This window comes from Daphnia magna, unplaced genomic scaffold (genome assembly GCF_020631705.1).
Source record: "Daphnia magna isolate NIES unplaced genomic scaffold, ASM2063170v1.1 Dm_contigs312, whole genome shotgun sequence".
Taxonomy (NCBI): domain Eukaryota; kingdom Metazoa; phylum Arthropoda; class Branchiopoda; order Diplostraca; family Daphniidae; genus Daphnia; species Daphnia magna.
In genome coordinates, this window is record NW_025533238.1 from 37,650 (window position 1) to 51,994 (window position 14,345).

Consider the following 14,345-nt stretch of genomic DNA (forward strand, 5'->3'; position numbering starts at 1 on the left):
TTTCGTTTAGGGAGTGTAATTATTAAATTACTCTCCAGTTTAGAAAAAAGAGAAGGAGATGGCAACAATGGATTTTTAGTTTTATGTTTATTACTGTAGAACAATCATGGGTTGCTGACAGTAGAACTCCAAGACAGTAGAACTCCAAAGACAGTAGAACTCCCAGACAATAGAACCCAACTTTTAAAAATATTTAAAAAAATTGTTGGTAAATCCGACAGTAGAACTCCATGTACAATAGAACTCCAAAGACATTAGAACCCAACTTTTAAAAATATATAAAAAAATTTTAGATAAATCCGACAGTAGAACTCCATGTACGATAGAACTCCAAAGACATTAGAACCCCCAAAAAAAAAATAATATTGAAAAAGTTATGGCGACAGTAGAACTCCAAGACAGTAGAACTCCAAAGACAGTAGAACTCCAAGACATTAGAACTCCACTTTTAAAAATATTTAAAAAAATTGTTGGTAAATCCGACAGTAGAACTCCATGTACAATAGAACTCCAAAGACATTAGAACCCCACTTTTAAAAATATATTTAAAAATTGTTGGTAAATCCGACAGTAGAACTCCATGTACAATAGAACTCCAAAGACATTAGAACCCAACTTTAAAAAATATATTTAAAAATTGTTGATAAGTCCGACAGTAGAACTCCATGTACAATAGAACTCCAAAGACATTAGAACCCCACAAAAAAAAAATAAAAATAACAAATAGCATGAGACAATAGAACTCTTCTGTCCGACAATAGCACTCCAATGCCCGACAACAGAACTCCAACGATTTTTATAGAATATCAAATGCCCGACAGTAGAACTCTAGCAACCGACATTAGAACTCTTTATGGTAATTTTTTTTCCGGACTATAGAACTCCAATAATTTAAATATTGCATTATTTACCCGACAGTAGTACCCCGCCACCCGACAGTAGAACCCCACCACCCGACAGTAGAACTAATATGATTTTTAAAAATATATTTTTTTGTCCGACAATAGAACTCCAATACCTTAAATATGATATTTAATGCCCGACAATAGAACCCCAAAACCCGACACTAGAACTCAAACACCCGACAGTAAAACTCCACTGAATATTTAAATAATTATTACGGCCGACAGTAGAACTCCAAGACTTTATTTTTCATTTCAATAAAAATCATAAAAGTAGGGCTCGGCCCCGATCACATTCTAATCGGGTACACCGCTAACGTTCACCGATAAAAATTAATCGGGAAGTTTGACGCGGGGATTTTTTGTCGGTGTCAGAATTGGTGCTGCACCGATTGCACCGTCTTAGCCATAGCTGGCCATAAGCGAGTGGCCTTATCAGTGACCTTGTGTTTTGATAGGCCAACGAGAATCACGTGACTAGGGTCACATGGTCGCATGCTAGATGGCAGTGCCACCAAGTGCCTTAAAGGTGCAATAGGGGAAGGCACCGAACACTGAAATCACCGCACCGATAAGAATTGTCACCGCACCGAATCGACTAAAAAGCTCCCCGATTAGCGCGGGGCCGAGCGCTAATTACCGATGCCAGAGTTTACTCCATACGTTGCGGTAATTCAACTAGGATCAATAACATTTAAAAAATCTAGATCAACAAACACACGGCAGTAATTGTTTTGTCTTCTTCTACGTATTCAAATTTAGGTAACATTTTAATTTTCGATTTCAATAGTATTAATATTCTTTTCGTATTTTAAAAATTATTGGTTAAAAAATATTGAAGCTATGGCAACGTTGACGCTGTTGACTGTTGATTTTTAGTTTAGTTTGTTTAGTCGTCTGCCGAATAAGAAAGACACCGAATGAACTAAACGATTTCGTAAGAGATCGTATATATCATCTGAAGGCATGCAACAAAACTATTGCTAATCTCTAGTTGCATTTCCATAGTCTATTTTAATTTTTGTTTTTTTCATGTTTTCAGAACATTTGAAATTATTTATTTCTCTTAGTTTCTAGGAGGGACCACAAACAGAAAAGTTAATAGGCCTATTAAGGATATATTGGATGCAGTTGACGAAACACTAAAGATTGATGACACAGAAGCTCACATGGTATCACATGTCTCTGCATCTCTGAAGACTGAGCATGTAGCCTTTCTTTTAACCTGAATTCCTGTTTACTTACATTTGTAGGCAGTGTCGAACAGATTGAGCACAGCTCGATTAATGTGTCATACACAGCAAGGAGTGACATCCACAGGTTCAATTGAAGTGCTTGAAGGTGAAGGGGTAAGATTAACTTATTGCTGCGTTATCTCAAATTGTTTATGTTTCCTAATTGATACAGAATGCCATGGCTCATATTCAAGTTATGAAAGCACCAATTTGAAGATGTCCTTTGCTTATCGCTCATCATGCCATGCTGGAACGTCTTCTGTTTTCTGGTGGGCAGCCTGGCAGCTTCTTTGTTTTTATACAAGGCCTCTACACCAGCCGGGCAGCTACAAATAATGTTAAGTTACCTTATTTGGTGATTTGTGTGGTTAAATTGCAGAAATGTATGGAATAATTACAGAACATCGAAAGGCTTAGTCTTCTTTGTAATGCAGGGGTACAAAAAACACATGTTAGAATTGTCTGTGTTCACTTGGCAGTCTTATCATATCAGAATTACTTATGCAGTATCAAATGTAAAGGATGAATTTTAAACAGTTATGGAAGAAAAAAAACGATCGCAGTTTGGAAAGGCGTACGGCATTGCGGACAAGGAAAGTTACGTTCAAATCGATCAGTGCATTCGTGACAGAATGTGTGGGCACACGGCAAGAATATTCGATTCACGACATTAAACAAACATACGCTACAGCGCACATTAGCCGGAGCAGCCTCACCTTCATCATTTATGTCTCCACCAGGTATAGCAACAGCTTCGGCAGCTACAACTTGCCCTTCATTAAGTGGCACATGAATTTGATGACGCTGGTCGAGTGGTTGTACGACGTCGACAACCGCTTCAGGAGCAGGATTTTGGCGAGGCCTGGCAACGGGTCGGGCTATAGCGGCAATACCTTCTGCTACCGGAGCAGGATTCCGACGAGGGCGGCCAACAGGTCGGGGTATAGCAGCAACACCTTCTGCAACCGGAGCAGGATTCCGGCGAGGGCGGCCAACAGGTCGAGGAATAGCGGCAACCCCCCTTCTACTAACGGAGCAGGATTCCGGCGAGGGCGGCCAACAGGTCGAGCGACCACCAAAGCTTGTCCATCAAGGGGTGGAGCAGGGTTTCGCCGTGGTTGGTCAGCTCTTTGCCTAGCGTTGTGAGGCCCAGCTCGTGGTATGACAACGGGGCCGTTCAAATGAACTCGCCGTTGGTTCCTTCGTACTGGATTACCAGGCAATTCTCTTTGAAAATCCTGATTTCATAATTTTCCGACAAAAATTATTTAATATATTTACACTTTCATAACAGTATAATAATTAAATTTACCTCAGCAGGTTCAAAAGAGGACATCGATTGGTGGAGGAATTCATAGACGTCTATGAGACCGTCTTCCAAGTCTCTCTCCCGTTGGATGATAAGACGTTCCTTTCGCGCAGCCCGTTGCGACAATGCCTCCCGACGAATGTTTTCAGCTTGACCTAAAGCTATAAAGTCGAGGCGTGCGGTTTCCTCGCACTCTTGAAGATGAACTAAAAAAACAATTAAATATTATATTAAATTTGCAAAAGAAATATAGTTTATATGATGTAGTTTTACAAATGAAATCCCAGAAATTTTGTCGATGTCCATGACAGCGGGCATTGAACCAACGGTTCCATGACTCCACGTCATTGTTGGTTCGATTTCTTTGGCCACAAACGCTAAACCGAGCTGGGGTTTGTATTGCTAGCCAATAGCCCGCCCAATATTGATAAAACCGCTGCACTGCTTCCTGCGTTTCCGGCAACTCCAGTTGCAAAGCAATACTATTTTCACGTTGAATCGCCTAGGAAAATAAAAAACATTAACATTTTGCAATACGACAAAACCAAGAAATGTGTTTTAATACAACGAATCCGATGTAAATTTGATTGGCAGGAAGCAACGCAAGGGCGATCGTCATCTGGATGATTCGTTTAACAACCGGTCTTGACCTATAAGCGACGGCTAACCCCTCCCTGCATGCTCTCTTATAAATAGCCTAAATGACAAAAAAAAAATAGCATAACGTTATATAGTTATTGTGTAGTTTACTATATTAAATTTAAATTATCATACTTGGCCGTAGTGGAACCAGCAACCACGCGTTTCTGCGGCAGGGAATGATGTTTGAAGGGCAACAAGAATTGCTTCTTCAAAATCAGAAATAATGCGTTCACACGCAAAGCCTTGGTCGATGTTCACTTCAAGCGTGGCTCCAATTATTACCCCCATCACTAGATTATACAGGGGTAGCGTCTTTTCGCTCATTAAAACATAAGCCACTGGAAATGGCTAGACAAGACGTAATAAAAAAAAATTAAAAAATGGTACACCAAATTAATGAATTCAATAACTGACCTTTTTATACGCCTTCAGGTGGAGCGTGAACAATTGGTAAAATAAATGAGGGACCGTTTTAAATGTTCCGTCACCTTGCAGTTGTTTTGACCGGTTGAGGGATCCCAATAGAGCCATCGAAATGAAGATAAATGCTGTTCCGGTAGCCGTGGAGACACGGCTCCTAAAAAATTCAGCTGAACCGTCTAGTGTTTTCCTATAAACGAGAAATCTACTATTTTTATTAATATCTTCATTTGTTTTATAATCATTTATTACCGGTATTGCGGTAGCTCTACTAGCAAAGCCTCTGCCTCGTCAAATGTCCTCGGTACAGGTGGCTTATTATCTTGTTGAGCGCGCTGCATTCTTTTTTCAATCGCAGCGTCAAATCCGATAATAATTTCGGGTCGCCTGATTCAAACAAAGAAGAAATCAAATTATAAGAGAAAAATATATCATTATCAAATGAATTCCTACTCGTGCCGAAGTTGCTCAAATATGCGCTTGAGGCCTCCAGGTGCCCGTTGCTGAATAACACGTCTGCAACACTCATTTACAAACTCGATTCGCGCTATCTCTTCTTCTTCACTTGGATGACAATGTTCAAGACCACAGGTGCGATAAAGACCATCCTTTAAAATAAGACGGGCCTGGCAATTATCTGATGTGTAGCGTCGACATCTAAATGATACAGAGTTTCTCCTAAAATAAAAAAATTAATAAAAGTTTAAAGACTAGATAGCAATAACGTAAAAACAAATAAATGATATTGAAAATGTTTCAAACTTACGATGTTTTTGCACGATGGTATAAATTCTGCTCGGTCTTGTAGAGCTTTCCGTTTTTCTTTTCTCCTTGAATCTCGGTAACATTGACGATTTCTCGAACTCGTCCAGCATCACCTATATTGTCCTCAACTTCGCCATCAGAAACATTTTCCGCCATCTATAATGAAGTTAAAATCTACGAGAGCAAATTGAATGTGACAGTGGGAGACAGACAGTCGACCAGGAATGACTTAATATACTTCTTTCCTGGCTTTTATATGGAGGAGTAACAGTTTTCTTAGTTACAAGGGAGTCCACAGTCGGAACACTAAACAAGTCCCCACGGACGAGTACCTCCTTTTCCCAATCATCAAGAGGTGCCGATTGTTTATGATTAAGATACCTTCCGACCTAGAGGGTAACCAAAGACATTAAGAGCAGAAGAATGAGAAAAATCCGGGTCGGTTTGATGGAATCCGACTTCTCTTCCGAATATCAGTAGCAAAAGGGTCGGCAGCCGGAAGGTTCAGAACCGGTCTGCTAGATCAAAGTATGAAAGACTCTAGCAAAGAACAGACGGCGGAAAAATTCCACCACAATCCCCATTTATGAAACGTAATCCTAATTGATGGCAGTATTATTCAATATTGGTAGGTGTGTATTCATCCCATACATTTCTGCAATTAAACCACACAAATCAACAAATAAGGTAACTTAACATGATATGTAGCTGTCTGTAGATTCGAAGTGAACTTCATCCACTGTAGAGTTGATATGTCCCTCGTCGCTCAGGAAAGCCAATGCAGCACTACCAAAGAAAGCCATTGAGTAGAAATTATCCAATCGTTCAAATTGTAGACTTACTCCACATTTCGCTGGCACATGTTCCCTTTCACAGAGTTGTGGATCTGGGACTTTCCAAGCCAGTTTCACCAGTTGTGGCCTAAAAAAATTCAACAAGCCATAACAATCAATGCCTGACAACTGAACAATCCTCCTGGGATGCCACTTACACTAAAGGGGTTGCACAACGAAGCTAAAGGGCCGGACATTCCAGCATGCACTACTGACGAATTGTTCTTTAGTTGCCCTAGACCCTATATCAAACAACGTTATCCTTGCCCATAACACATACTCATTTCAATTAGACTACCATTTGTCTTTTCATCTGTCTCAGCTCCATACGGACCCATTGCGTTTCTAACTAACGTTCAAAATACCAACGGTTCTGAAAGTAGAGATAAACGATGTAGAAGGCAGCAGACCCACAAGAGCCCATGAAGACATCCAAGGTGATGTTATAGCTCAACTTACCTGCCCGGCTGGTGTAGAGGCCTTGTATAAAAAAACAAAAGGGAAGCTGCCAGGCTGCCCACCAGAAAACAGAAGACGTTCCAGCATGGCATGATGAGCGATAAGCAAAGGACATCTTCAAATTGGTGCTTTCATAACTTGAATATGAGCCATGGCATTCTGTATCAATTAGGAAACATAAACAATTTGAGATAACGCAGCAATAAGTTAATCTTACCCCTTCACCTTCAAGCACTTCAATTGAACCTGTGGATGTCACTCCTTGCTGTGTATGACACATTAATCGAGCTGTGCTCAATCTGTTCGACACTGCCTACAAATGTAAGTAAACAGGAATTCAGGTTAAAAGAAAGGCTACATGCTCAGTCTTCAGAGATGCAGAGACATGTGATACCATGTGAGCTTCTGTGTCATCAATCTTTAGTGTTTCGTCAACTGCATCCAATATATCCTTAATAGGCCTATTAACTTTTCTGTTTGTGGTCCCTCCTAGAAACTAAGAGAAATAAATAATTTCAAATGTTCTGAAAACATGAAAAAAACAAAAATTAAAATAGACTATGGAAATGCAACTAGAGATTAGCAATAGTTTTGTTGCATGCCTTCAGATGATATATACGATCTCTTACGAAATCGTTTAGTTCATTCGGTGTCTTTCTTATTCGGCAGACGACTAAACAAACTAAACTAAAAATCAACAGTCAACAGCGTCAACGTTGCCATAGCTTCAATATTTTTTAACCAATAATTTTTAAAATACGAAAAGAATATTAATACTATTGAAATCGAAAATTAAAATGTTACCTAAATTTGAATACGTAGAAGAAGACAAAACAATTACTGCCGTGTGTTTGTTGATCTAGATTTTTTAAATGTTATTGATCCTAGTTGAATTACCGCAACGTATGGAGTAAACTCTGGCATCGGTAATTAGCGCTCGGCCCCGCGCTAATCGGGGAGCTTTTTAGTCGATTCGGTGCGGTGACAATTCTTATCGGTGCGGTGATTTCAGTGTTCGGTGCCTTCCCCTATTGCACCTTTAAGGCACTTGGTGGCACTGCCATCTAGCATGCGACCATGTGACCCTAGTCACGTGATTCTCGTTGGCCTATCAAAACACAAGGTCACTGATAAGGCCACTCGCTTATGGCCAGCTATGGCTAAGACGGTGCAATCGGTGCAGCACCAATTCTGACACCGACAAAAAAATCCCCGCGTCAAACTTCCCCGATTAATTTTTATCGGTGAACGTTAGCGGTGTACCCGATTAGAATGTGATCGGGGCCGAGCCCTACTTTTATGATTTTTATTGAAATGAAAAATAAAGTCTTGGAGTTCTACTGTCGGCCGTAATAATTATTTAAATATTCAGTGGAGTTTTACTGTCGGGTGTTTGAGTTCTAGTGTCGGGTTTTGGGGTTCTATTGTCGGGCATTAAATATCATATTTAAGGTATTGGAGTTCTATTGTCGGACAAAAAAATATATTTTTAAAAATCATATTAGTTCTACTGTCGGGTGGTGGGGTTCTACTGTCGGGTGGCGGGGTACTACTGTCGGGTAAATAATGCAATATTTAAATTATTGGAGTTCTATAGTCCGGAAAAAAATTACCATAAAGAGTTCTAATGTCGGTTGCTAGAGTTCTACTGTCGGGCATTTGATATTCTATAAAAATCGTTGGAGTTCTGTTGTCGGGCATTGGAGTGCTATTGTCGGACAGAAGAGTTCTATTGTCTCATGCTATTTGTTATTTTTATTTTTTTTTTGTGGGGTTCTAATGTCTTTGGAGTTCTATTGTACATGGAGTTCTACTGTCGGACTTATCAACAATTTTTAAATATATTTTTTAAAGTTGGGTTCTAATGTCTTTGGAGTTCTATTGTACATGGAGTTCTACTGTCGGATTTACCAACAATTTTTAAATATATTTTTAAAAGTGGGGTTCTAATGTCTTTGGAGTTCTATTGTACATGGAGTTCTACTGTCGGATTTACCAACAATTTTTTTAAATATTTTTAAAAGTGGAGTTCTAATGTCTTGGAGTTCTACTGTCTTTGGAGTTCTACTGTCTTGGAGTTCTACTGTCGCCATAACTTTTTCAATATTATTTTTTTTTTGGGGGTTCTAATGTCTTTGGAGTTCTATCGTACATGGAGTTCTACTGTCGGATTTATCTAAAATTTTTTTATATATTTTTAAAAGTTGGGTTCTAATGTCTTTGGAGTTCTATTGTACATGGAGTTCTACTGTCGGATTTACCAACAATTTTTTTAAATATTTTTAAAAGTTGGGTTCTAATGTCTTGGAGTTCTACTGTCTTTGGAGTTCTACTGTCTTGGAGTTCTACTGTCGCCATACCACAATCATAATTCGTGGTAAAGATCGATTAGATCGTCAGGGTCAATTTCGATAATTATGATGTCTTCTTCTTCTTCTATTGCTATTTCTTCTCCTTCTTTTCCTTTCTCTTCTTCCTTCTCTTCTTCCTTCTCTTCTTCCTTCTCTTCTTTCTTTTCTTCCTTTTCTTCTTTCTTTCCTTCTGTCTCGTTTATGGTGATGGGTTTGATCACGGGGGTCGGGTCGCGGTGCGGTTTGTCCAGGATACTTTTGGGGCGGAATTTATTTCGGGTATCAGGTGGAATATAAGGCGTTGGGTCGAGGTGTGGAAGGTTTAGAGGATGTCCGCGTCCACCTTTGATTTTCGATCCATATTTAAATTCATTATATTCGATACGACTTGGTGGTGGGAGGGGCTCCGGTTCTTCCTCTGGGAACAGTTGTATCAGGTCGTTATCCGGGGCTTCCGCTGTTGAAGGCCCGGGATCGCGTTCGGGGTGCCCGATTGGCGTTGCTGATGCTGCCGCCCCTTCCTCTACCTTCGGTTTGTACCGGATGTCTCCGGAGTACTTTGGAGTGATGGCCTCCTTCAATTCCGAGAGTGGCATGTGCCGCACGATTATTGGGAGAAGAGACTCCAGGGGCGAGGTTGTTGTCTTTTGGGTATCTGGATTGGCTGCAGCGGTTGCTTCCACGTGGTGGTTGTAGGCTGCAACTTGGCGCCGACCTTCCGGGGTGTTGTGGAATCTTCTCGGAAGTGTGGGCCCTGTCCACGGCCTTTCCAGACCCGCCTTACGCCTCTGCGCCCTTTTGATCTTCTCTGAGTCCCTAATTTTTTAGGCTTGTTTGGAGACCCGAGGTGCTCCGCTATGGCGGAGGACAAACGAGAAGAAGGGAAATTAATGGAGGAACCTCCAACAAAACAAAGAAAAAAAAATTTTGAAAAGGAAGAGTAAAGAAATTCAATCCAATATGGCCGCCACCGACCACGTGAGTGAGAGGCAAAAAAAACTCAAACTCTTTGGCTCGAAATAGAGAAGACAAAAAAAAATAGCAAACGAGAAAAAAAGAAAAAAGAATTAAAGTGTTTCAAAGAAAAAATATTTTACGGGGAGGTAACCTTCGTGGAGGTTTCTCCAAAGATTCCTAGCTTGAGCTAGGTTGAGCCCACCGTAATGGCCGCCACTGACCACGCGGTGGAAAAAAAGAGAAAGAAAAAAAAAAATTTTTTTTTTACAAGACAATTATTTACCCGTCTACTGTCGCAGTTACTACGACGTAAGTAGCAAAAAAATGAAAAAGGGAAAAATTTGCCCTGCGGCTAACACGTGGTGTTCACCGAATAAGAAAAGAAAAAAAATTTTTAGGGGTGAGTTACGTCTCCCCACAGTCCACAGACAGCGAAATTTCTTAGTAAATTTAAATTACTTAACTAGTTCGAAGGACCATGTAGGTTCGAAGGACCATGTAGGATATTAGTCTCCGGTTCGAAGGACCATGTAAGATATTGTTCAGCCCGTGTCTGAACTTACCTTAGTAAAGAGAAAAATGTGATGATGAAATAAAGAACACACGGGAGCACTGGTTGCTGTCTTGACGGTGTGAGGTATATTTTGTAACTGATTGCCCCTTGCCCTGTACATTTTCCGGCCGGTAGGCCGAGGGGCGGGGCTACACAAAATAAATTGTAACATGGTGGCCTCCTAGCGAGGGCCACCCAAATCATATTCAATAAAACGTAATGGAAGTCGCATCCGTCTTCCAGCTCGTGTTGTCGGATGTTGGGAACGAGATATATTCCCAACACAGTGTATTCACATTGAATACAAGTATATTCCATGTAGTTTACATATAGAAGTGAAAACTCATGGTATAACAGTGTATTCACATTGAATACAAGTATATTCCATGCAGTTTACATATAGAAGTAAAAACTCATGGTATACCACTGTATTCACATTGAATACAAGTATATTCCATGCAGTTTACATATAGAATTAAAAACTCATGGTATAACAGTGTATTCACATTGAATACAAGTATATTTGATGCTGTTTACATATAGAAGTAAAATCTCATGGTATAACAGTGTATTCACATTGAATACAAGTATATGTGATGCTGTTTACATATAGAAGTAAAAACTCATGGTATAACAGTGTATTCACATTGAATACAAGTATATTCCATGCAGTTTACATATAGAAGTAAAAACTCATGGTATAACAGTGTATTCACATTGAATACAAGTATATTCTATGCAGTTTACATATAGAAGTAAAAACTCGTGGTATAACAGTGTATTCACATTGAATACAAATATATTCCATGCAGTTTACATATAGAAGTAAAAACTCATGGTATAACAGTGTATTCACATTGAATACAAGTATATTCCATGCAGTTTACATATAGAAGTAAAATTTCATGGTATAACAGTGTATTCACATTGAGTACAAGTATGCAGTTTACATATAGAAGTAAAAACTCGTGGTATAACAGTGTATTCACATTGAACACAAGTATATTCCATGCAGTTTACATATAGAAGTAAAAACTCATGGTATAACAGTGTATTCACATTGAATACAAGTATATTTGATGCTGTTTACATATAGAAGTAAAAACTCATGGTATAACAGTGTATTCACATTGAATACAAGTATATTTGATGCTGTTTACATATAGAAGTAAAAACTCATGGTATAATAGTGTATTCACATTGAATACAAGTATATTTGATGCTGTTTACATATAGAAGTAAAACCTAATGGTATAACAGTGTATTCACATTGAATACAAGTATATTTGATGCTGTTTACATATAGAAGTAAAAACTCATGGTATAACAGTGTATTCACATTGAATACAAGTATATTTGATGCTGTTTACATATAGAAGTAAAAACTCGTGGTATAACAGGGTATTAACATTGAATACAAGTATATTCAATGCATTTTACATATAGAAGTAAAAACTCATGGTATAACAGTGTATTCACATTGAATACAAGTATATTCCATGCATTTTACATATAGAAGTAAAAACTCATGGTATTACAGTGTATTCACATTGAATACAAGTATATCCCATGCAGTATACATATAGAAGTACAAACTCATGGTATAACAGTGTATTCACATTGAATACAAGTATATTCCATGCAGTTTACATATAGAAGTAAAAACTCATAGTATAACAGTGTATTCACATTGAATACAAGTATATTCCATGCAGTTTACATATAGAAGTTAAAACTCATGGTATAACAGTGTATTCACATTGAATACAGGTATATTCCATGCAGTTTACATATAGAAGTAAATACTCATGGTATAACACTGTATTCACATTGAATACAAGTATATTCCATGCAGTTTACATATAGAAGTAAAAACTCATGGTATAACAATGTATTCACATTGAATACAAGTATATTTGATGCTGTTTACATATAGAAGTAAACACTCATGGTATAACAGTGTATTCACATTGAATACAAGTATATTTGATGCTGTTTACATATAGAAGTAAAAACTCATGGTATAACAGTGTATTCACATTGAATACAAGTATATTTGATGCTGTTTACATATAGAAGTAAAAAATCATGGTATAACAGTGTATTCACATTGAATACAAGTATATTCCATTCAGTTTACATATAGAAGTAAAAACTCATGGTATAACAGTGTATTCACATTGAATACAAGTATATTCCATGCAGTTTACATATAGAAGTTTAAACTCATGGTATCACAGTGTATTCACATTGAATACAAGTATATTCCATGCAGTTTACATATAGAAGTAAAAACTCATGGTATAACAGTGTATTCACATTGAATACAAGTATATTTGATGCTGTTTACATATAGAAGTAAAAACTCATGGTATAACAGTGTAATCACATTGAATACAAGTATATTTGATACAGTTTACATATAGAAGTAAAAACTCATGGTATAACAGTGTATTCACATTGAATACAAGTATATTTGATGCTGTTTACATATAGAAGTAAAAACTCATGGTATAACAGTGTATTCATTTTGAATACAAGTATATTCCATGCAGTTTACATATAGAAGTAAAAACTCATGGTATAACAGTGTATTCACATTGAATACAAGTATATTCCATGCAGTTTACATATAGAAGTTAAAACTCATGGTATAACAGTGTATTCACATTGAATACAAGTATATTTGATGCTGTTTACATATAGAAGTAAAAACTCATGGTATAACAGTGTATTCACATTGAATACAAGTATATTCCATGTAGTTTACATATAGAAGTGAAAACTCATGGTATAACAGTGTATTCACATTGAATACAAGTATATTCCATGCAGTTTACATATAGAAGTAAAAACTCATGGTATACCACTGTATTCACATTGAATACAAGTATATTCCATGCAGTTTACATATAGAATTAAAAACTCATGGTATAACAGTGTATTCACATTGAATACAAGTATATTTGATGCTGTTTACATATAGAAGTAAAATCTCATGGTATAACAGTGTATTCACATTGAATACAAGTATATGTGATGCTGTTTACATATAGAAGTAAAAACTCATGGTATAACAGTGTATTTCACATTGAATACAAGTATATTCCATGCAGTTTACATATAGAAGTAAAAACTCATGGTATAACAGTGTATTCAAATTGAATACAAGTATATTCTATGCAGTTTACATATAGAAGTAAAAACTCATGGTATAACAGTGTATTCACATTGAATACAAGTATATTCCATGAAGTTTACATATAGAAGTAAAAACTCATGGTATAACAGTGTATTCACATTGAGTACAAGTATATTCCATGCAGTTTACATATAGAAGTAAAAACTCATGGTATAACAGTGTATTCACATTGAATACAAGTATATTCCATGCAGTTTACATATAGAAGTAAAAACTCATGGTATAACAGTGTATTCACATTGAATACAAGTATATTTGATGCTGTTTACATATAGAAGTAAAAACTCATGGTATAACAGTGTATTCACATTGAATACAAGTATATTCCATGCAGTTTACATATAGAAGTAAAGACTCATGGTATAACAGTGTATTCACATTGAATACAAGTATATTCCATGCAGTTTACATATAAGTTAAAAACTCATGGTATAACAGTGTATTCACATTGAATACAAGTATATTCCATGCAGTTTACATATAGAAGTAAAATTTCATGGTATAACAGTGTATTCACATTGAGTACAAGTTTATGCAGTTTACATATAGAAGTAAAAACTCGTGGTATAACAGTGTATTCACATTGAACACAAGTATATTCCATGCAGTTTACATATAGAAGTAAAAACTCATGGTATAACAGTGTATTCACATTGAATACAAGTATATTTGATGCTGTTTACATATAGAAGTAAAAACTCATGGTATAACAGTGTA

At 37.3% G+C, this 14,345-nt stretch overlaps 1 protein-coding gene and 2 long non-coding RNA genes across 5 annotated transcripts; 1 reads left to right on the forward strand and 2 right to left on the reverse strand.

Moving 5' to 3' along the window:
* The first annotated feature begins 1,814 nt into the window (after positions 1–1,814).
* On the forward strand, positions 1,815–2,426 carry LOC123468183. The gene is made up of 3 exons (XR_006642101.1): positions 1,815–2,074; positions 2,156–2,251; positions 2,310–2,426. It is a non-coding gene; the product is annotated as an uncharacterized LOC123468183 (long non-coding RNA).
* A 610-nt stretch (positions 2,427–3,036) lies between these two features.
* LOC123466413 lies at positions 3,037–5,429 on the reverse strand. The gene is made up of 9 exons (XM_045167815.1): positions 5,275–5,429; positions 4,962–5,186; positions 4,761–4,895; positions 4,503–4,698; positions 4,221–4,436; positions 4,012–4,143; positions 3,720–3,948; positions 3,450–3,652; positions 3,037–3,375 (listed from the first exon to the last, which is right to left on the reverse strand). The coding sequence occupies exons 1-9, from the start codon at positions 5,427–5,429 to the stop codon at positions 3,037–3,039; spliced, it is 1,830 nt and encodes a 609-aa protein (XP_045023750.1).
* A 485-nt stretch (positions 5,430–5,914) lies between these two features.
* On the reverse strand, positions 5,915–7,219 carry LOC116926955. Of its 3 annotated transcripts, XR_006642100.1 has the most exons (6): positions 6,960–7,219; positions 6,783–6,878; positions 6,405–6,724; positions 6,265–6,348; positions 6,116–6,194; positions 5,915–6,059 (listed from the first exon to the last, which is right to left on the reverse strand). It is a non-coding gene; the product is annotated as an uncharacterized LOC116926955 (long non-coding RNA). The 3 variants fall into 3 exon arrangements; XR_006642099.1 differs by having other exon boundaries at positions 6,265–6,724; XR_006642098.1 differs by having other exon boundaries at positions 6,116–6,724.
* Positions 7,220–14,345: the final 7,126 nt, after the last annotated feature.